The following is a 23,468-nucleotide window of genomic DNA, read 5'->3' as shown; positions in this document are numbered from 1 at the left end:
TTACTTGGGAGTCCATATTTGACTCGGGCTCGTGGATGCAGTCCCAAAGGTTTCTGCTTTCATCCAGCCTGGTCTCCACAATGCCTGGACTGCAATGCTTCTGAACTAACACCACTGGGATACAAGGGTAGATTGTCGGATCGACACAACTCAGTCGAATGTGTACCTCCTGGCTTCTTGACCCTGGCTGTGTACAGCACCCACTGGGGCCGTTCACTGTAGATCACATTTAAACACTTCCACCTAAAATAAAACCCACATTGTCTTTAGTTTGCTTTTATCTTCTCCTCTCCCATATTTCTTATACATATAATACTTCCTTTGAAAGTGTAAAAGCAGAAACATACCAAACAGCTGAGATGGATTTTTTTTTAAGATACAAGGAGTCAAACCGCACTGAGAATAGGGAAATTTTAGATGTGTGTGCACTTCTTTATCCATAATCTTGTCACATAGTTTCAAAGGGCAAGAAGATTAAACAATTTACCCCATGAGAATCTGATTAAAGTGATATTTGAATGTCTGCGGTAGGATACTGCTTCTCAACTCCATTGCCCCTTGACGTGAAAATTGATCAAACACAGATCTTCAAAATTGAACACACAGTCCTAGTGATGACGAGCTTATAGTGTAATTCCAGTGGAAAGGTGAGGGGAGGAATTTATGGAATCAAATAAATTTACAGTAAATACAGGTCACACTAATGATTCAATAAACAGTCATTTTTTGTTTTGGCACTGAATCTGAAATCAAATGTGTTAAGTCAAAGCAAACTCTGTGTGCACATCAAACAGCCAAACTCAAGCTCCAAATGAAGGATGCAAAGGCTTTTTTTAAATGAGCAGTGCGCTAAAAACTGAATTATCACAAGATGCAATGTGTCAGGGGCTACAAACATATAATTACAAAAAAAAAAGCCACATTGTGAATTTATATTTAGTGATTACATCTTGTATTTTAACAGAATTGTCTCTGTTATATGTATATGCCATCGTTCGTAAGAAATTTAAAAGCAATCTTGACAAAATTGATTATAAAAGTTAAATTAAAATGTAATTTGGGCCTATTGTAGTTGTCAATCTAAGCAATGTATTTAGAATTTTTGTGGAAAATAATGGAATATTGATGGGAAAGCTCGTTCAGAGCTGATTGAAACCATGTGGCACTGAATAGTAATTCTATTAGCAATTTATTTAATCAATATTATTTTTGATTCACCATCAATGCCATTTTAAAACATATTATCACCTTGATTTATTTCAGGTGCTTGAGCTTCTAGTGATATGATTGGAAACATCTTTTTCAATGATTGTGTGGTTCAATTTAACATCAGAGAATGTATACAGTCTACAACCTGAAATTCTTACTTTTTGCAGACATCCACAAAACAGAAAAAAACCTAAAGAAAGAGACAGACAGACAAATCGGAACCCCACAACCCCTGCAACTACCACCACACACACACACACACACGAGCAGCAGCCAGGGTATTGACCCTGTTTTGGTTTCTGATTTAAGATTACCGATCACAGGTGCAAACGAGGATATAGATTTTGTAATAAAGAAGAAACTACCTATTGGATAAAACTTTAATCAAATCTTATGCTTCAAAACTCTGTAAAGTATTTGTTATAGTCAGTGACAGCCCTCTGATGAGATAATTGACAACTGGCAGAAAATTAAAATAAGAAAAAATCTGGAAGGAATTACCGTTGACCTATTAACAATCTCTAAGGATAATTTACCTCCTTCAGAAATTCTGCAATTGAAACTGTTCAGTTTCTGGGCAAAAGATTATCACTACAACGAGAATTCACTGAAAAGATACTTGTCTGTTAATTGTCAATTGTAACTTATAGTCACCAGCCACTTTATTAGGAAATTCCTGCTCCTAATAGAGTGGCCACTAAGTGTATGTTCATCGTCTTCTGCTGCTGTAGCCCATCCACTGCAAGGTTCGACGTGTTGTGTGTTCAGAGATGCTCTTCTGCACATCGTGGTTATCTGAGATACTGTCACCTTCCTGTCAGCTTGAACCAGTCTGGCTATTCTCCTCCAAACTCTCTCATCAACAAAGCTTTTTCATCTACACGACTGCCACTCACTAGATTTTTTTTTTGGTTTACACACCATTCTCAGTAAACTCGAGAATCAATTGTGCATGAAAATCACAGGAGACCAGCAGTATTGAGGTACTCAAACCACCTGGTCGGGCACCAACAATCATTTCACGGTCACAGTCACTTAGATCACATTTCCTCCCTATTCCGATGTTTGGTCTGGACAACAGCTGAACCTCTTGACCATGTCTGCATGCTTTTATGCATTGGGCTGCTGCCACACAATTGACTGATTAGGTATTTGCATTAACGAGCAGGCATACCCAATAAAGTGACTACTGATTGCAGACTATAACTGGTCCTTTGCAAGAAGAAGACTATAAGGCCCCAGCACTAGTCCTTGTGACACCACACCAATTTTTACAGAAGAATAATCTGAGCAAATGCACTTTTCAGTAAACACACAAAATGCTGGAGGAACTCGGCAGGCGAGGCAGCACCTACTGAAAAGAGTTCAGTTGACATTTCGAGCTGAGACCCTTTAGCAGGTCCTGCCAAAGGGTCTCGGCCCCAAACGTCAACTTTACTCATTTCCATAAATGCTACCTGACCTGCTGAGTTCCTCCAGCATTTTGTGTGTGTTGCTTGAACTTCCAGCATCTGCAGATTTTCTCTTGTTTGCACTTTTCAGTATTCCGAATGACTGATTTAAAAGAAAATTTGCCATAACTAAATTTATTCCAATAATAACTGAAGGAAAAAAGGGAAAAAATTCACGGAGGCTTCATTTTTATTTGCCTTCTGCTTTAATTACCAAGAAGCTAAAACAAGGATCATTTCCTCAGTGCATCGAATGCATAATTATTTTTAGATAATTCAAGTGAGTCATGAAGTGAGAATTTAAGCTAATTCTGTCACAAATTATTAATGCTTAATGTTCTAGGAGTCGTTAGATTCATAGCTGTGGGAGTGAAGAGCAGTTGGAAATTAGTCAAAATTCCTGTAATCAAATAAATTATGCAAGAGATTGTATATAGACATAGTCATCCAAAGTTTTGCGTGCTTGCGATTGAGTAATGGAACAAAAAGTCTGATTTACTCGTAGCCATTTGCTTCAGGATTTTACTCTGGATGAACCCAGTTCAGAAGACCTCTGTCTGCATCTTGTCCAGTAGATAAATGTAGAGAATTACAAAACACCAAGAAAATCGGAATCAGATTTAATATCGCCAGCACATGTCATGAAATTTGTTAATGCTACGGCATCAGTACAATGAAATACACGATAAGTAAAAATAGAGAAAAAAACTACGTTAAGTATATTGATTGATAGCATCCGTCGATCTCAACGGACAATGGAAAGCGACATTGGGGTGACCTCCCCAGGGCACAAAGTATGGAGATCCTGAGATGCCCAGTCGTCAAGATCCCCCTCTCAGCCTCACCAGTGTTGTCCAAAGGAGAGCTTATGAAGCAATACATTTGGCATCAGCTTGGCTGCAGGAGCTGCCGGAAGGATGTTCAATGATGTCCAGCCACCTTAGGGGCTCCACTCCGGGTTTGCTGTCTGGGTTTACTCCCGTAGCCTTCGTCTCTCCCGAGGCTGCCCACAAGGCAGTGGGGCTATTTACCCACAGCTGGGGCTCTGGTTCACGAGCACCAGGGCGTGTCCACACACCGGTGAGCCTGCGTGTTGTGTGTGCACAGGCCAGACCTCCTCCCCGTAGGTATATGTATGTCTATTAAATAGTTACATAAAAATAAATAGTGCAAAAATAACAATAAAAAAGTGTTCATGGGTTCAATGTCCATTTAGAAATCAGTTGGTATTGAAACCATGAACACTACCTCACTACTTTTTTATTTCTGTTTGTTTTTTGCACAACTTGCTTTATTTATTACTGAAATGAAAAAGTTACTGATGGCTTCATTTTACAAGATACTTCATGTTAATTAAACTAAACAATTAATATAGACAAGTTGATAGGTGTTTTTATGTCCAATTCTAATGATGGGATAGACTTTGTCAAAAAGAATAATTGGGTCTTATTGGAAAAATTATCCTCAATTAAAAATATGTGGAGGTATTAGTGCATAGATTTGCTGACAAAGGCCATACGGCATGATTTGACAATCGCCAGAGCCTGCTGGCTAATTTATCCTACAATGTATTTGGCTATTCACAGGCAAGAACTCAGCCTAAGTTCCCCCATTACACTGGACAACACATTTTTTCGAATGTGTTGCTTCCTCAGAAATTTATTTTTATACTAGACCATTTGAGGATGAACACAAATATAATTTCAGACTACTTGTATCACACAGGAATTTGAGAAACAAGAAGTTAACTTTTCTTGAATATAATGTGCTTAATTGCATCACGATGCTGACACCTTGCAACAGTTCAACTAAGCTAAAAATGTTTTGTTGATGATTTTCGTTTGAACTCAGTGTCTGAGGCTTCTCACTTAAGTGTCCAACAATAATCAGCCAGCATTGATTGATTCCAGTTGTCCTGATATCATTTCTCCATGACTGCAATGTCCTGATGAAACCTTTCATCACGCTCATCAGTGACAGTGCTAAAATTTGCAGGGAAGAAGGAAGAAGTCTAAATGGGAATGCAGAAAATGAATCTTTAGTGACCTGTTGCACTTCATGGTTTTGTACGTTTGAAGCATGTCGTTAACCAGCTGGTGATCTGCCAAGAAAATTTTCAACAACATCCTTGAATACCTTCCAAGCAATTTTCTCTGGTCCCACTAGCAGTTCCTTTGAATTGCTTGATTTGTAGACCAACAAAGATGCCTTTATGTTGTTACCAATTATTCTGACTTGAACTATGATTAAATAAAGCAAATAAAGGCCATTGAAAAATGGTGCAAGATAGGGAAATTCCATGGTGATTTTCATCATTAGCAGCTCAAAATCCATAAGATACCCCCAAAGGTATTCAGGAAGCAAAATCTTTGATGTCTAATGCTATATAATGACCCAAAACATAGGCAATTCCTTTCGCCCCCAAATGCTGCTCGAGTTTCTTCAGCCATTTGCTTTTGGCTCCAGATTTCAGCATCTGCAATCTTTTGTGATTCCATTTCACGGACCCTTTTGGATATGGATATTAATTCCCTGTCAACATCACCATATGCATCCCAGTGGCCAGTTTATCAGGTACACCTGTATTCCTGGTCATTAATAAAAATATCTAATTAGCTGCAACCCAATGCATAAAAGCATGCAGACATGGTCATGAGGTTCAGCTGTTGTTCAGACCAAACATCAAAATGGGGAAGAAATGCAATCTAAGTGACTTTGGCCCAACAGAATGATTGTTGGTGGCCACGAAGGAAATGGACAATGCGTGATTTGAGTCAAAACCCTTCAAGTGGACACTATAGGCTTGGTACATAGGTTCTGGTATTGTTTCTGGTCAGTGCGCTGTGTCATCTATAAAAGGCATCCATTAGTCTTGCGAGACCATGGATCTGTGTCTGGAAAGTCTTCACTCTTCAGGGCGCAGGCCTGGGCAAGGTTGTATGGAAGACCAGCAGTTGCCCATGTTACAGGTCTCCCCTCTCCACGACACCAATGTTGTCCAAGGCAAGGGCATTAGGACCCATACAGCTTGGCACCAGTGTCGTCGCAGAGCAATGTGTGATTAAGTGCCTTGCTCAAGGACACAACACGTTGCCTTGGCTGGGGCTCGAACTCATGACCTTCAGGTCACTAGTCCAATGCCTTAACCACTTGGCCACGTGCCCACATCTATAAAGGTGACCTAAATAATTGAGCAGTTCAAAGTTCAAAGTGCATGTATTATCAAAGCATGTATACACAATACAACCTTGAGATTAGTCTCCTTACAGGCAGCTGTAAAACAAAAACCTCAAAAGAACCCACCAAAAGAGAAAAAAAACATCAAGCACCCAAAGCGCAGAGAGCAAGAAAAAAAAACAAATTGTGCAAACAACAAGAGCAAGTAAATAGCTTCAGAACTGGAGCTTTCTGAAGGACACGAAGCCAGGCTTCGCAAGGAACAGCCACTGTCCACTCCAAAGCAGAGTCAACATTGCGAGACCACAGACATGAAAGTAGGCACCACTGCAGCCGGTTCTGCTCATGAAGCAGCGAGCAGAACTGGCCCATCCCTCGCCTTCAGTTGGATGAAAACATATCCCAATCACAACCTGCTCCCCTGTGATGAAAACAAATACAACACACACGGGAAGTGGATGCTTGCATACCTGCAGTAAAGAATCACAAAATTGCAACGGTCCTCACTGGCATTCCCTTCCCTGTCCAGGACACAGAGGCTAACCGGCCAGTTGTGGAGTGGCTACTATTTAAGCACATTAATCGGGACAAGCTTGAATGATCGAACCTCTTTCGGGCTACAAAGTGACATAGCACTTTGGTTTCCAATGTTTATTTGTAGTGTACAAACGCCTCTTGATTTTCCAACATGGAACGTAATATCATTCCAGTTAAAACACAAAATATTGCAAACGTAGAACTGAAACAAAGATGGAAATGCCGAGAACGTTCATAGTGTGAAGTTGTGGAATTCAGAACTGAGTTCAAGTGCTGCAGTGCTCCTCTGCGGCAGATGTTCTACGAGCCTACATCGCAGCACTCAGAGTCTTCCACAACCCACGGCGACGAACACTTCCAGTATCTTCTGCTTCTTATTTGGGATTTCCACTACTTTTCTTTGGTAATTTCTGGTTATTGTGTGTGGACATAATAAGGAACTTCAGTTCCTAGTGTGCAGTGTGGGTGGTTGACCCCAGTACCAGAGGTAATGTTAGGGAGCTGGTCGTACGTGCTCGAGGAGGAACTGGAGTGTTCCGAATAAAATGCTCTAGCATTTAGCCACGCTGTTTGACGTTACTAAGAACGGGCATAATAATTTTTCGGACTTTTATTCTGTCTTTTATTCACACACTCCTCTTGTTCACATTGTGACCTCACTTGTCATTTCACTCCATGTGCCATTTAATTTCACATGGCTTCTACCTTACTACAGACTCCCACAATCCCCCTTTCCAGAGCTTAACAATGATTTGTCTCTAACTTTACTAAATTGGTAGATCATTAATCTGACACCTTAACTCTGTTTCTGTCTTCACAGATGCTGCTAGTCCTGCTGAATATTTTGATGCTTCAGTGCAAAGGTGACAAAAAATTAAAAGCTAATCTGGAGGACCTGGACCTCCAAGTTCAGGAGGTGGGGGGGTGTAGGGGTTCAGCTCAGGGCTAACAACCCTGACTTGTAAAACAGATCTGTTATGGAAACAGCAACGAAGAATCCTTCTACATCTGCATGCAATGGTATGGACAGACAAAGCTGGAAAGCCTTCATTGCTGCCCCAGTATGCCAGGGGTGCAACAGGCAGTAAGTAATCTTTAGAATAGAGTACGCCCTAAATTTCCCAGTTTTATTTCATTATTGCTGGGAAGTTCATTGTTTCTCCTTTCAGATAAAATAAATTCAATATGCAGGTGCATGAAATCACACACAAGAGAAAACCTGCAGATGCTGGAAATCAAAGTAATGCACGCAAAATGCTGGAGGAACTCAGCAGGCCAGGCAACATCTGTGGAAATGAGTACAGTTGGCATTTTGGGCCGAGACTCTTCATCAGGAGTGTCCTAGTGAAGGGTCTCGGCCTGAAACGTCAACTGTTTACACTTTTCCATAAATACTACCTGGCCTTCTGGGTTCCTCCAGCATTTTGTGTGTTCTAGCTGCGTGAAATGTTGGTTAGGCCGCACTTGGGTTATTGCATGCGATTCTGGTGACTCCACCGTAGAACAGATGTGGAATTATTGGAAAGGGTGTAGAAGATATTTACCAGGATGCTGCCTGAATTAGAGGGTACAATCTATAAACAGAGGTTGGGTACACTTGAATTTTTTTTACTCTCTGGAGCATCAAAAACTGAGGAGACACTTGATTAAAGTTTATAAGATTAGGAGAGGCATAGATAAGGGAGACATGCAGAATCTTTCTCACAGGATAGGAACATCAAGTTCTAGAAGGCATGCATTTACGTTGAGAGGGGAAAAGCTTAAAGAAGTTCAGGGCAAGCCTTTTTTTTACACAAAGTGGTAAGTACCTGGAAAGGGCTACTGAGAGGAGTGGTGAAATCAGATACAATAGTGATGATTAAGAGTCTGATGGATTTACACATGAATATGCCAGGAATGGAGGAATACAGATCATGTGCTGGTAGAAGACAACTAGCTTAATTTGGCATCGTGTTTGTCGCAGACACTGTAGGCCGAAGGGCCGACTCCTTTGTTATACGTTCCACGTTCTACTTCTCACTTGTAAACAAAAGCAGTTTGACGTTAGCCATAATCAGGAGTACATGAGGCAGAAGATTCAAAGTAGAGCAACTTACGGCTGTTTCTGTAGTCTTGCTGTTAAATACCACTCTTGCAAATGGGTCTGATGTGCCCGAAATATCTCGAGGTGCAAGATCTCTAGGGAGATAAAAAAGAAAAACATCCATGATATTCTTTTAATTCTCACTCAACTAATTAGCACTGATAAATAGATAAAAGACTAAACTCATCAGGAGAACCTAAACTCCAACATATTACACAATAGGGCTCACAATCCCCTCCTCAATTTGTGCCAAAAGTATAGGTGAAGTATTAGTGTGATTTAAAGTGACCTCACCTAGTAAAATGGTCCCTCTGTTGGGGATTCTTCTTAGTTCAAAGTTCAAAGTAAATTTAATATTGAAGTACATATATGTCACCCGCCATATACTGCCCTGAGATTTATTTTCTTGCAGGAATTCACCAGTAGAACTGAGGAATACAATAGAAATGAGCATAAGAAAGCCTAATACTGGGAGCTGGTAGAGCAGTGCCAGGAAAAGGGGTGGAGGGCACGTTGTGAGCCTATAGAAGTGGGGTGTAGAGGTTTTGGTGGCTGTTTGCTCTATAGAACGTACTCTCTCCTTGGCTTTGTGGGGGCTTCAAAGAAAAGAGCCATCAGGACTGCCACAGAGGCTGCTGAGTGAGCCTCCAGATGGCCATGGATCAAGAGGTGTGACCCGTGGACTAATGCTGCCGGGACACAAACCAGGGCCTGATCAAACCTGGCTGGGTCTCCTGGGCAAGGATGTCTGTTGCTAAAAGACCCAAGATACCTGATGACCCCAGGTTACATCACTGATGATGTGTCCCAGCACATTCTACCTCAGCATCAGTGAAGAGCTACACAGAAACACTGACTGACGAACAACCAATGGGCAAAAGAAAACTGTGCAAATAAAAGGATAAATAAGTACGACTGAAGGCATGAGTTGTAGAAAGTGAGTCCACAAGGTTGTGAAACCAGTTTGGAGTTGAGGTGAGTGAAGTTTTCCACTCTGGTTCAAGAGCCTGATGATTGAGGGTGTAATAACTGTTCCTGAACCTGGTGGTGTGTGACCGAAGGCTCCTGTATCTCCTTCCTGACGGCAGCAGCGAAAAGACAGCATGGCCTAATGGAGGTGGCCCTTCATGAAAGGTGCTGTTTCCTTGTGACAGTGCTCCATGTAGATGTGCTCAATGGTGAGGGGGGCTTTGCCTGTGATGGGCTGGTCTGTGCACACCTCTTTATGTAGGCCTTTCCATTCTCGGGGATTGGTGTGTCAAGATGCTGTCCACTGTACATCCACAGAAGTTTGTCAAAGTTTTAGTTGACATGCCAAATCCACGCAAACTTCTAAGTAGAGGCACTTACAGTTCTTTGTGACTGCACTTGCGTACTGGTCCCAGGACAGATTCTTTGATATGATAACGCCAAGCAATTTAAAGTTACCGACACACCCCACCTCCAAACCCCTAATGAGGACAGGCTTATGGGCCTCCACTTTCTTACCCCTGTTGTTCAATAATCGGCCCTATGGTTTTGGTTCCAGGGCTGGATGAAAAGGTAGATTTCCAGCAAATCACAAAAGCAGATTGTGTCTCATCTGACTTGGGCGATGCAGGCCTCCCAGAAATGAGTTTGACTGATCTAGGTTAAAACTCTTTGGAAATATTACAAGAGTGGAGTGATCCAATTTTCCACCAGCAGACTAGTAATCAAGAGGTTTGCAGTTAAAGCAGTATGTGTAAAGTTTCAGATGTGTACAGAACCTCATGACCCGTGAGAGTGGAATTACCCTGTGAATGCACTGTGAAGTGTTGAGGAATTGCTGAACATGACTGTGTGGAAAGCTTAAAATGGAGAAGATGGCGGCAAAGAGTGGAAGGTGGAATCTTTGCATTCCACAGATCTGCTCATTAACAAATCAAAAGTGTTGCACTGGGTCACAGTTGCATAGCAGGTTGGTGTAATGGCATAACAGTGCCAGCAACTCAGGTTCAATACCACTGCTGTCTGTAAGGAATCAATACATTCTCCCCGTTATCATCTGGGTCCTCTGGTTTCCAAAGACATTTGGGTTAGTAGGTTAATTGGTCAAATGGGTGTAATCAGGAGGTGTGGATTTCATTGTGCTGGAAGACCCTGTTACCATGCTGTCTGTCTGTCTGTCTAGGTACCATATCTGATGTGGACTTTGGTGACCGTGGTTTTCCATACAGATCTATCCCTCGTTCTTTGGATGACTTCCATTTCCTCGATGTGTAGCCACCTGGCATGTTGTATCTCTAAATAAAATTAAATCAAAAAATCCTGACACGATGCAAACCCAACCTGATCTGAGCGCAGATAATCTAAGATAAAGGAATTAAAATTGGTTTATTATTGTCACATGTACCAAAATACAGTGAAAAGCTTGGCTCGCGTACTGTTCATACAGATGACAGTGGAAGGTAGAACAAGGTAAAACAATAACAATGCAGAATAAAGTGTGTACCAGCTACAGAGAAAGTACAATGCAGGACACAATAAGGTTCAAAGTAAAATTTATTATCGAAGTACCATATACAACCCTAAGATTCATCTTCTTGCGGGTATACTCAGCAAATCTATAACAGGATCAATGAAAGATTAATCAGAGTGAAGAAGACAAAGAACTGTGCAAATACGAAAAGAAGAAAAACATAATACTAACAAAAAAATAAGCAATAAATATTATGAACATAGATTTAAATGTGCATTGCTTAGAGGGAAGTTACATGTTGTAGATAGCTGTGAGAATAATTCAAAGGGGGTATATTTAAAAGAATATTTAGAGCTACTGTCCGCAGCCAACAAAACATCGCCAATGATCACCACAACAATCTTGTACTGCACCAGTAAGGTGCAAGATTATAATCAGGAAGATTGTGAGGTCAAGATTCCAATTTATCATACTAGGGAAGTACATAAAAGTTTTAAGTTGTTTCCAATTTAAAGAAATAAGTAAGGATTCATCAAACAGCATTTTTCCGAGTCTCAGATCACTGAACACTTCACGCCCATGCAAGTCATGTTTGCTGCTGTGGTGAAGGGAAAGTTGTGTCTATCCTGTGCACAGAAAGCTCCCACAATCAAATATATGATAATTAGCCCCAGGTAATGAATTTTAAGTAACAGTGGTTGAGAAATTGATAATACTCAGACAGTTCCAGCTGCTCCTGAGTACCATTAGTCTTTGAAGACCACCCACCCCCATTCCCCCAGGACAGAGGAGAGAAACAGAGCCTCATTTTAATATTTCTTCTGACTTATGAAATCTCTGACAGTGCAGCATTCCATTAGCAGTTTTTTTTTCTCTCTATTTAAATTGCTGAAGGTAGCTTCGAACCTGTCACCTTCTGGCTCAGAAACACGACTGCTTCTAACTGAGCCAACGCCGACACGTCCCACACGACCAGGCTTTTTCACTTCCCTCCCTCCAAAGCTCTGAAAATAACATCTGAACAATGACTAATGTCTGAAAGAGCTTTTTATGATACAGATCCAAAGGGGGATAAATGTCAAATTGTGATATGGCACCAGAGCATCACTTGACTTTCAGTAGATGCCAGAGCACAGAGATCTCACTGACACACTCACGTGATGATGTGCCTGGCATTTAAGCTCCTGTCAATGCTGTGACCTTTTCTCTGCTATGTACACTCATTTATAACCATCATTAAATACGTTCCAGTGATGAACAACACAGGTAAGCACATAACCCTTACATTGCCAATAAATAAGGAAAACTGGTACACAAGGATTGTGCAATGACCTAATGACCTGAAGAAGATAGCGCCAGCGAACATCATGACCAAGGGTGACGTCCTCCAGTTCACGACACTACTTCTTTCACTTCCTTTACATCTTCTTTTTCTTTCAAATGTGGTTCTGCTACTGTCAGAGAATGGGAACGACATTTTAGTGGTGCGTTTTTCGCCATCCGGTGCTTTGCTGCCTCCAAAAGTGCTTCAAGCGAAGCACGCGGCCTCGAGACCAGGAAGCCTGGACATGGGGCCCGAGGCCGAGATCGACTCCATTTCTCGCCAATTAAAGTGGAAATTGAAATCGAGGCGAGACTGGAAGACGAGCAAGTGTTCAGGCGGGCATCTCACTCGCTGCTGCTGGAGAAAGGTGTCCTGTGTGTAACGGCCTCTCTCGCTCTCCCTCTCGTTCACTGCTCTCGGAGATGGTCTCTGCATTCAGATGGTCTCTCTCTCTCCCTCTGTGTCAGTACCTCCAGTTGAACTCTGTCTTTTTGTGTGTTTCCCCCTAGCTGTCAGTCTGTGGTTCTGTATTGCCATGTGCTCCTGTCCCCGCTCCTGCTCTACTCCAGCCCCTGTATTACTGAGTACTCCGTCTCTCATCTGCTTCTCATTATTACCTGTATTGCTGCCACCTGTGTCTCATTGTGCTCCACCTATCATCTGCCTCTCTGTTTATTGCTCAGTGTATTTCAGTCCTGTGTTTTCACCTCTTTGTTGACAGATTGTGCCAGTGAATTTTCCTGAGCCCTTCCAGCATTCGTATTTGTACTCTGTCAGTCTGAATATTGACTCTGCCTGTTTCCTGATTCTAGTTTTCGGATGTCTCTGGATGGTTTGATCTCTGCCTGAACTTTGACCTGACTTTGTTTGCACCTCGGGATTTGTTACTCAATTACTATCACTGTGTGCACAGTACTGGGTCTGCGATTGGATCCCTGCACCAGCACCCGGACTCTCTTGCTTGATGCTGCCAGAGAATTGTGCTGGAGTCCTGGGTCTTGTGATTTCTGGATTGGACTCTGTAGTTCACGTTACAATGATTCAAAGAAAGCAATGGATTGCATAATTGTTGTGTTGTGCAAGTATGTCAGAGTCTGATAAAAATAATTTGTTGGTTATTGTAAAAAGTGTTAAACCACGATGCTTTAAGGGGCTACTTTATTTACCAGTTGAGTACTATGCTCATGTACTGTCGATGAACTCCTCTGTCAGTAACCATTTCAAACTAGTACACAGTTTTATAGTACAGGTTTCCCTCGCCATCTGAAGGTAGAGCGTTGCTATGAAATGGTTCGTAAGCCGAAATGTCATAAAGCGAAGAAGCAATTACTATTTATTTATATGAGAAAATTTTGTGAGTGTTCGCAGACCCAAAAATAACCTACCAAATCATGCCAAATAACACATAAAACCTAAAATAACAGTAACATATAGTAAAAGCAGGAATGATATGATAAATACACAGCCTATATAAAGTAGAAATACTTCTCTACGATTGCCTGCACAGATCTCCGTAGCGAAAATCTCACGCAAGCGCTGTTGGCATAAACGCGCTCTCCGGTAACCTTTAAACTATGAAGCTGCCAAATCTACCAAATAACACGTAAAAATACACAGCCGATATAAAGTGGGGATAATGTGTGTACAGTGTAGCACATCTTTAAGAAAAAAGTCGAAACAAACATGCTAATTAATTAGGTGCCGCCCATAATTGTTGGCAGCACCTAATTAATTAGCATGTTTATTTTGGCTTTTTTCTTGAAGATGTGCTGTGTGCTTCCCGGCTACCTTTGCATTCTCCGCAAATTGGTATCTGTCCGTGGCCTGAGGGTTGGGGTGGTGGGACACTGGGGTGTCATCTCGTCGCCTGTTTCCATTAGAGCATGCAGCTCATCTTCTTCTATCTCTGCCTGCCTCGATGTCGAAGGTCAAGGTCTGCTGTGGCTGATGTGGAAGGCTTGCTTGACTCCTGAGCCTCGCGTATTTTTCTATCACACAGTTCTTTAATAAGGACTCAAACCATCCTGCAAATATCCCCTAAACCGATGTACCCTTTCAAAATTAAAGTCGTACTTTATCATTACTCATTTGGTTTCGATTGTTATCCTTTTTTCTTCCAATTGCATCAGCTCTTCATCTGTCCGTTCTTGGTGATGGAATGCCAAAACCTCTTCAACATCAAGGGTCTTGGCCTGAAACGTCGACTGCACCTCTTCCTACAGATGCTGCCTGGCCTGCTGCATTCACCAGCAACTTTAATGTGTGTTGCTTGAATGTCCAGCATCTGCAGAATTCCTGTTGTTTGCTCTTCAACATCATGTTCGTCAGCTTCCACAAGCCAAGCTCATTTTGTCCTTACTTCGTTCACCACGATCAAAACGCTTAATTATGTCTAGTTTTACCGTAAGTGTAACACCCTTACGAGCTCTTTCAGGCTTTTCCGATACCATAGAACTCATCTTGCAAACGGCTGCTCACAGGCACGTGTTAAAGCAAAGCAGTTGTGAATCCGGGGAAGAGCGGCTGCTCGGGGCGCGCTGATTTTTTATCGCACGCTGAATTTCTTCTTCGTAACAGTGAAAACATCTTCTGAAAGCAAAAATAGGGTACTACTGTAGGTCTTTCCTAACAGTGAGTTTTCGTAAAGTGAACGTCCAAAAGGCGGGGGACACCTGTACTGTAGTAATATTGGTAACATTCTAATTTGTTCTGTATTTCATTTAAATACATAATTTGTTACCCAGTTGAATAGTAGTTCGTATTTTTTTATACCTCTTTCTAACTATTTCCATGGAACTTCAGATAATTGGGAACTTCATATAATTAGATAACTTCAGCAACTTAGTTGGGCCAAAATGTACCAGTCCCGATGTGTCCCAATTAACTGGAGTCCACTGTATACTTCAGCTGATTTCTCTTCATTCACCACACTGGATACATTGTCAAAGATCAACCATTGATTACTCAGATGTGATTCATTTTTCACAAATCTAACCAGTTGAGATGAGAGGGCATACAGGAGCGGGATATACCAGCTAGATGAGTGGTGTCGCGGCAGCAACCTTGCACTTAGTGTCAGTAAGACCAACGAGTTGATCATGGACTTCAGAAAAGGTAGGATAAGGGAACACAAATCAATCCACATAGAGAATTCAGAAGAGGAGAGAGTGAGCAATTTCAAGTTCCTTGGTGTCAATATCTCTGAGGACCTAACCTGGACCAAACATATTGATGTAGCTATAAGAATGGCAAGACAGCGGCTATATTTCATGAGGAGTTTGAGGAGATTTGGTTTGTCACCTAAACACTTGAAAACCTCTACAGATGTACTGTGGAGAGCATTCTGACAGGATGCATCACTGGTATGGGGAGGATGGGGTGGCTACTGCACAGCGCCAAAGAAGCTACAGAAAGTTGTAACATTAGTCAGCTCCATCTTGAGCACTAGCCTCCATAGTATGCAAGACATCTTCAGGGAGCAGTGTCTCAGAAAGGCAGCATCCATTATTAAGGACCTCCAGCACCCAGGACATGCCCTCTTCTCATTGCTACCATCAGGGAGGAGGTACAGAAGCCTGAAGGCACACACTCAGTGATTCAGGAACAGCATATATATACACGAACGTTTGTATATATACACACACTTACAGTAATTCATTTACCTATTTATTTATTTTTCTATATTATCATGTATTGCATTGTACTGCTGCCACAAAGACAACAAATTTCACGACATATGCCGGTGATATTAAACCTGATTCTGATTCTCAAGTTCCTGGTACATGAGAAGTAATTCTGTTTCCAGTTTTCCACTTATTCTATGTCTGGATCCTGATAAAGGACATTTTGGTGAAACTGAGAGAATGCTGACCCCTCAGCACGACCATCCCTTGGTGAGCAATTTTCACAGTGGCACTGAAACCGTTTACAGTTGGCAAACCCAGCAGATATTAAAGAGACTCTGTCTGTATTTAAGGAAAAGCTATCAGGATGTTTTGCATCCAAGGTCATTCCTTGATCTCCCACAAAACCACGTCACTGAATCTAAAGTACCTCAGAATTGACAGAAGTTGCAGATGAAAGCCATTCTACAAGTAAAAACAGGTGAACTAATATTTGTTTTCACCTTTCCCTCTTCACAATTATTCAGGCTTCACTATCCTGGAGTTGAACTGAACAGTAAGTCCACTACATTTTACTTCTAAATTTAATTAATTTACAGGTTGTGTGTGCTCTCCCTCTCACTCGCTGCTGCAAGAGAATGATGCTGGAGTCTTGGATCTTGGACAAGCTTTAATCGACTCGGTTTGTGGATTCACACTGCAGTTCACGTCATGATGTGTTTCTGGTTTCTTTTTTATTGTGATTTTGTGAGATCTTGATCAGGGCCGACTGGCTCTGTAGCCTGTAGACAATGAAAAAATTGAACTGAACTGAACGTTCCTAGGCTGTTTCAAGAACTCTGTGGTGTGATATTTTATGTTCTGTGTGTTTTTCGCTCATTTTTTTTGCTTTTTGCGTGATTTGTTCCTTTTTCACGCGCTGTTTTCTTTGAGTGGGTTCCATGGTGTTTCTTTGTTTCATGGTCGTCTGTGAGAAGCATAATCTCAGGGTTGTATATTGCATCCATACTTTGAATCATTGGTAGTATTTATTGACCATCCCCACTCCCCTTGAGAAAGAGATGGTGAACCCCTGGTGAATCAATATATCATGGTACAGGCTCAATCCTCCCCTCTCCAAGTCATGGTACAGGGGATGTGAGATAGCCATTTGAACAGTTCGGCATTAAAATGCAGGTACGTCAAGAAGCCCAGAGGGCAGAGGAGAAATACTTTATCAAGTGTGAAGTTGTAGCACTCAAGTCTTGCAAAACAATGTGTGGTGATAGAGCCAAGCGCCCCGGAAGAGGAATGGGAAAGAAAGGTATTGGTTTCTCAGCACGCCAGCTCAGATACAGAAGCAACTCCAAATGTAAATGAAAGATGCCTGTTTGCTATTTTTTTCAGTCCTTGGGTTGAGTTGTTCTCCGATCTTGGCAATTTATTTGCAAACGTTTTGTCACCATACGAGTTGACATCATCAGTGTGCCTCATCAATTGTGGCGTGTCTATCCAATGCTTGGCCTTTGTATACTTATCAATCATGAATATCAACTGGCCGTCAAGCGGCAGGACCAACTCTCCCCCATCTCTACCCATGAAGATTGAGAGGTGCACAAGTTCGACAGGGCATCAGAGAAAGTCATGGCGCAAGCAGACACGCGCCGTGCTAGAGAATTCCTATGGGTGGTTTTCTGCAAACATTTCTATAAGCAGACATGTAGATCTTGATCCTATTTATGAGCCCACATGGGCAAAATTCCAGACCACGATGCACAAAGTTCACCATACAACCAATCAGCAATGGGATTCCACTCAGGATCAATAAAGTACATACTGTTATTATTATTATTATTTCCTCCCCACATCACAATTGAGTTTCCAATATGACAACCAATCAGCTGATTGATAAGAATAAAAAGGCCAAGCACTCAGAGGACACACCACAATTAACAATGCACTGATGACATCTCCTCGTATGGTGACGAAATGTTGGCAAGTAGATTGCCAAGACTGGAGAACAGCGCAACCCATTTCCATATTATTTCTAACTTCAATCTTTCTTTGGATGGCCCCATGTGTTTGTTTCCTTTGTTGTTTCTGTCTTTTTCTGTTCTTTTAGTTATCTTTCAAATATGCTTTAAGTTTCATGAATCTGGGCACATAACCAGCACAGATGTAATCAGTTGCTATGGGTATTTGTATGACAAAGAGTATTCTGTTTAAATTAGCCCCAGTCAAACAATCAAAATGCTGCACTTCCAATGCTGATTGAGTGCAGGTCTGGTTCATTTCTTACATCTACACTGGAAATGAAATATTCTGATAATTGGAAACAAAATTTATATGAGGATAACTTAAGATTGCTTAAGCCAAAACAGATTGTCAAGAAGAATAGATTTCCCCAACTAAGATTAAAATCTGGAAGGATGAGTAAATATGGAAATACTTCAAATAAAAGCTGATCTGCAGTCATAAATAGGTCTCTTTTCTGAATCTTCGTTTTGGTGAATACATTGGTTTCAGCCAAACAACTTATTAATAATTTCACTGAACAGCCTGGGGATGAGAATAAGAAACAATAGACTTCACATGTCTACCCAATCTCTTCAGTATCAGGGGGATGTGGTCCATCTGGTACTGGTGACTAATTGTCCACCCAGCGTCATTACCAGAGGATTTAGGAGTTTATGCCTAGAATCCCAACCACATAGAGTTAGAGTAAAATTTATCTAAAGGAAACAGTGTAAGTTGAGTTCGTGATGGAAATAATTTCATTACAGATGCAGTCAGTAATTAGTATACAGTCCTCTTTCTTCACGCACTGTTTTGGATATCAGTGGGTTAATGGAAGGCAGGGGACAGTTGCTTTGGTGCAAGGGTTAGAACAGCATTTTCAAGTACCCTCAAATCTTTCAGGTTTCCAAGAATTCTAAGCAACACTCACAAAATGCTGGAGGAACTCAGCAGGTCAGGCAGCACCTATAGAAATGAATAAACAGTCAGCATTTTGGGCCAAGACCCTTCTTCAGGACTGGAAAGGAAGGGGGTAAGATGCCAGAATAAAAAGGTTGGGGGGGGGGGGAAGAGCATAGCTAGAAGGAGATAGGTGAAGCCAGGTGGGTAGGAAATGTAAAGGGCTGGAGAGGAAGGAATCTGATTGGAGAGGAGAGTGGATTATTTAACCCTGCTCAAGACCAATATAGTTAGGAAGTTCTCTCCTGTCATTCTACACATCTCAGTGCTATTATTTTAATAAGACTTCCATAAAACAACTAATGAGAGGTCACCAACCTAAACTGACCCGCGGTTTCAAAATTTTCTTCATCAAAAGTGTATTTCAAATGACACTACATACAGAAAAATTCTCAATTAACTTTGTCGTCTTGCAGATTTACAAGCACAAAAAAAATCTGCAAATGCTGGAAATTCAGAGCAAAAACACAAAAAACTGGTGTAACTCATGGATGGTCGGGGTATGGAGGACTATGGTCCTGGTGCAGGTCAATGGGAGCAAGCAGTTTAAACGGCTCAGCACGGACTGGATGGATCAAAGGGCCTCGATCTATACTGTATTCTTCTATGACTCTATAAGTGAGCAGGTCAGGCAGCATCTATGGAAATGCTATGGAAATTGTGGATTTACAATTTTCTTCCCTCTGCAACTCAGTTAGTTAGCAGATGAACAAGCAGACGCTGGCTGGAGAATTAATACAGTTGTCTTATCTTCTTCTGAGAAGTAATATGGCAGAATTTACATGACTTCTTCCTTGCAAAAGCAATCAGAATGCACTGAAACCAAAATAAAAAAGCAATGCATCACATATCCTTAAAGAGTTGATTTTATGCCGTAGTTAACCTGCTAGGCATTTGGTTAGATTTCAATTGAAAGCACACTGCTCAAGATTTGTAATGAGCATGTTGGAGTAAGTGGAAGCAGATTTGTTTTTAAAATAGCCTACTGTTTTAAAAAGCTGTTAAACTGTTTGTTTCGAGTGCATTAATATCTTTGTTAAACAGCTTTGAAGGAATTTTTACAGGCTTTAATAGATTTGCCTCTAATCATTTACAATTAGAGAACAGTTTAATATTTGGATTTGATTTAAATAGATTTACCGTTGACACTTGTCAACCAGTTAATTGGATATTGTGCAGAAAAGCTGACTCGCATTAAACAATCTACTTCATAACCAAGAGTAACCAAACAACAGCACCTTCCTCCAGTAAAAGCTAGCTAGTTTTTGCAGAAAAATGCACTGTGAAGGATGGTCACATTCAAAGCTCAAAATTCAAAGTACTTATATGTCACCTTATACAAACCTTAGATACATTTTGTGCGGGCATACTCAACAAATCCATGGAATAATAACTATAACAGAATCAATGAAAGACCACCCAAACTAGGGTGCTCAACCAGAGTACAGAAGACAACAAACTGTGCAAATACAAAAAGAAAGAAATAATAATAATAAATAAATAAACAATAAATTGAGACAAATAGTTCTTGAAAGTGAGTCCATAGGTTGTGGGAGCATTCCAATGATGGGGCAAGTGAAGTTGAGTAAGGTTATCCCCACTGGTTCAAGAGCCTGAAGTTTGAGGGGTAATAACTGTTCCTGAACCTGGTGGTGTGGGTCCTGAGGCATCTGTACCTTCAACCTGATGGCAGCAGCCAGAAGAGAGCACGACCTGAGTGGGGGGGGGGGGAGGTCCCTGACGATGGATTATTAAGTGACATGGTTTCACCAAGACTGAAAGGCAGTGACATTTTCCAGTCATCTCCACTCTTACTGGCTTCTGCACCATCATCATACACATCAAAGTAAATGTAGATTATCATTCTGCATCATGGAAGTTAATATCAATGTAGTCTTACAAGGTTAGAGCTTCAAAAGAATGTAATTGTTGCAGGGTGTACTGACACACACCTGAACCCAGGTGTGGAGGAACAACAAGTTCCAATGTTGAGACAGAAACAAGAGTTTATTCATCAGAACTCCAAATCAACTTCAGTGGCTTGACTAAGTGACACAACAAGGTGAACAATTCTCAAACACACACACACACACACACACACACACACACACACACACACACACACACACACACACACACACACAAGGACCTCGGGATCAGCACTAATTGGGAGTCCGCTCTAAATAATCACCGTACAGGGAAAACCCATGCCAGTCACAATAGACTTGACAAGATTAAACAGAAAGCACAAGGGCTTAATGAGTCTAGATAAGATGACAAATTTACAAATAAGGTACAAGGCCAGCAGGGCTCATGACAGTAAAGGACTACAGCTGAACATTTGTTTCCAACCTCACAGGATCTTTTCTCCCTTTCTATGAAGGTAAATAAATATTTAAGTACATTGCTTATTCCCACGTTTGCTGAGGACCACTGACCTGGAGAACAGCTTTCATCGCTGACCAAGTCAATTCACCTTCTTCCTTTGAACTGAGTGACAGTACTCAAAATGACTCAGAGAATAAAGGAATTAGTTTTAAAGGTGCAAAGGCCATCAAGGTTTAAAGTTCATTTCCTATAGAACTTTAATGGGCATTTCAAAAGAAAATTGAGCAAAAGGACAGTTCACAAAATAATAAAGCGTGGGGGACTTTTCATCCTGTAACATGCACAAATAACATTTAACTTGCTTACACTCAGGAACAAATTAACCCCAAGAATTTCGTGCTGGTTCAAAATGTAGAGATGATATCCCAGATGCTGTACTCAATATTCAGCTGAAATCTGCCCTGATTTTAGAATTAATCATCCATAACAAATGACCAGTATTTGAAGCAAGAAATTACTAAGTGAGTGGAACTAATTAACTTGGATTTTGAAAGGTCAAAATAATATAAAGATGGATAAAGTTTGCCTTCCAATTTGAAACAGGAAGTCATATAATGCAGAAGGAAGTCAAATGGCCTTTTGTTCTTCTGCCAGCTCAGTGAAGGAGATATCCAATTAGTCAGGCTGCTCCTGCAAAATGGCACATTCAATTTTATCTGAATGTTGTCATAGGAGAGACACAATGTTCAAATGCTATTTGAAAAAAGTAAGTTTTAAGAAGAGTCCATATGGGAAGTTTAGATACAGATTAGGCATGATTGTCTCATCAAAAGGCAGCCTTCCCGGCATTGTCCATGTCTTAAGAGTCATTTTAAAATAAGGTTGATTGAAAAGGTAACATCTGCATTTCCAATGTGTGTCCTCTCTATGTAGAGTTGGTAAGGATACTCCTGTAATGCCAGAGTTGTAAAATCATCCTTTGTTGTCTTCACTTGGTTGTTCACAAGCAAAAATTCCAAATGCTTCGTTTATGAATGTTTATTTTCTATTTTCTGAGAAGAAAAAACCTCATGGATAGAAAAATAGATTTCTGAATAGAATAGACTCAAATGCCTAATTTGTGGCTTTGAAGAGAGAGTTAGTGGATATCATTAGCATCTCTCCATGACCAGCTCTCCCTAGTCTCTACCCATGAAGATCGAGTGGGGCACAAATTTGACTGGACGTCAGTGAAAGTCACGGTGCAGGCAAACACACAGCATGCAAGAGAATTCCTAGAAGCATGGCTTTCCGTAAACGAACATGGAGACCTCAATCCTACTTATGAGCCAATGCGGGCAAAATTCTAGGCTACAACGCACAAAGCTCGCTGCACAACCAATCTCCAACAAGGTTTCCTCCCTACATCACAATTGAGTTTGCATAATGACAACCAATCAGCCGATTTTCTAAGACAAGAGGGCACAAATTCAGGATTGAAGGACGTCCATTTAGAACAGAGATACATTGAAATTACTTTAGTCAGAGAGTGATAACTCTGTGGAATTTGTTGCCACAAGCAGCTGTGGAGGCCAAGTCATTGGATGCATTTAAGGCAGGGATAGATGGGTTCTTGATTAGCCAGGGCATTTAAGGATATGGGGAGAAGGCAGGGGAGTGGGGATGACTGGAAGAATTGGATCAGCCTATGATTGAATGGCAGAGCAGATTCGATGGGCCAAATGGCCTACCTCTGCTCCTATATCTTATGGTCTCAAGACTGATAAAGGCCAAGCATTTGGCGGGCACACCACAATGAACAGTGCACTGATGCTGTCTCCTCATATGGTGACGCAATGTTTGCAAGCAAATTGCCAAGATCGGAGAACAACTCAACCCAACCATAAAATCTCAATCCATTATTATTCCTGAGTTGTCATTCTGTGTGTATGAGTAGTAGTTTGGCAAAGTGCACCTCCTTTATGAGTACACAAGTCCCATTTCAGAGGGCCAATAATGTAATCTGGACCAAATCTTGTCAGAGGAGTTTCCTTTTGGGTAAGAAGTTAATCCAAAATTCAAGAGGTAATTCCCCTTAAATAATGCTGAACTCCACTTGAATTATATTGAATAGTAACATACTGACCAGAATCAACCTGTCAATTAACCTTCAAAAATAGATTAAATGTTTATGGGCATTGCACTGCATACATTTGTTACTGAGCTTGCTTACAAAGTAGAAACTACACTTTAGAACAGGGGTTCCCAACCCTTTTTTATGCATTAACAGAGAGGCCCATGAAACACAGATTGGGCACCCCTGCTTTAGAAGATTATTATAAATACATAAATGATGCAGGTA

General features: G+C 41.1%; 1 protein-coding gene across 5 annotated transcripts in view; it reads right to left on the bottom strand.

The window, feature by feature from the left end:
* The window catches only part of LOC140190838 (rasGAP-activating-like protein 1), a 296,426-nt gene that overhangs the window by 186,216 nt on the left and 86,742 nt on the right, over window positions 1-23,468 (bottom strand). For all 5 annotated transcript variants that reach the window (XM_072247716.1, XM_072247717.1, XM_072247719.1 and 2 more), the window contains one exon: window positions 8,471-8,552. In XM_072247716.1, the coding sequence (XP_072103817.1) occupies window positions 8,471-8,552 (82 nt within the window). The remainder of the gene's footprint in view (window positions 1-8,470; window positions 8,553-23,468) is intronic.

The sequence above is a fragment of the Mobula birostris genome, chromosome 31, assembly GCF_030028105.1.
Source record: "Mobula birostris isolate sMobBir1 chromosome 31, sMobBir1.hap1, whole genome shotgun sequence".
NCBI classification, from domain to species: domain Eukaryota; kingdom Metazoa; phylum Chordata; class Chondrichthyes; order Myliobatiformes; family Myliobatidae; genus Mobula; species Mobula birostris.
The sequence above is the reverse complement of the archived record's forward strand: the minus strand, read 5'-3'. Positions and strand labels throughout refer to the sequence as shown.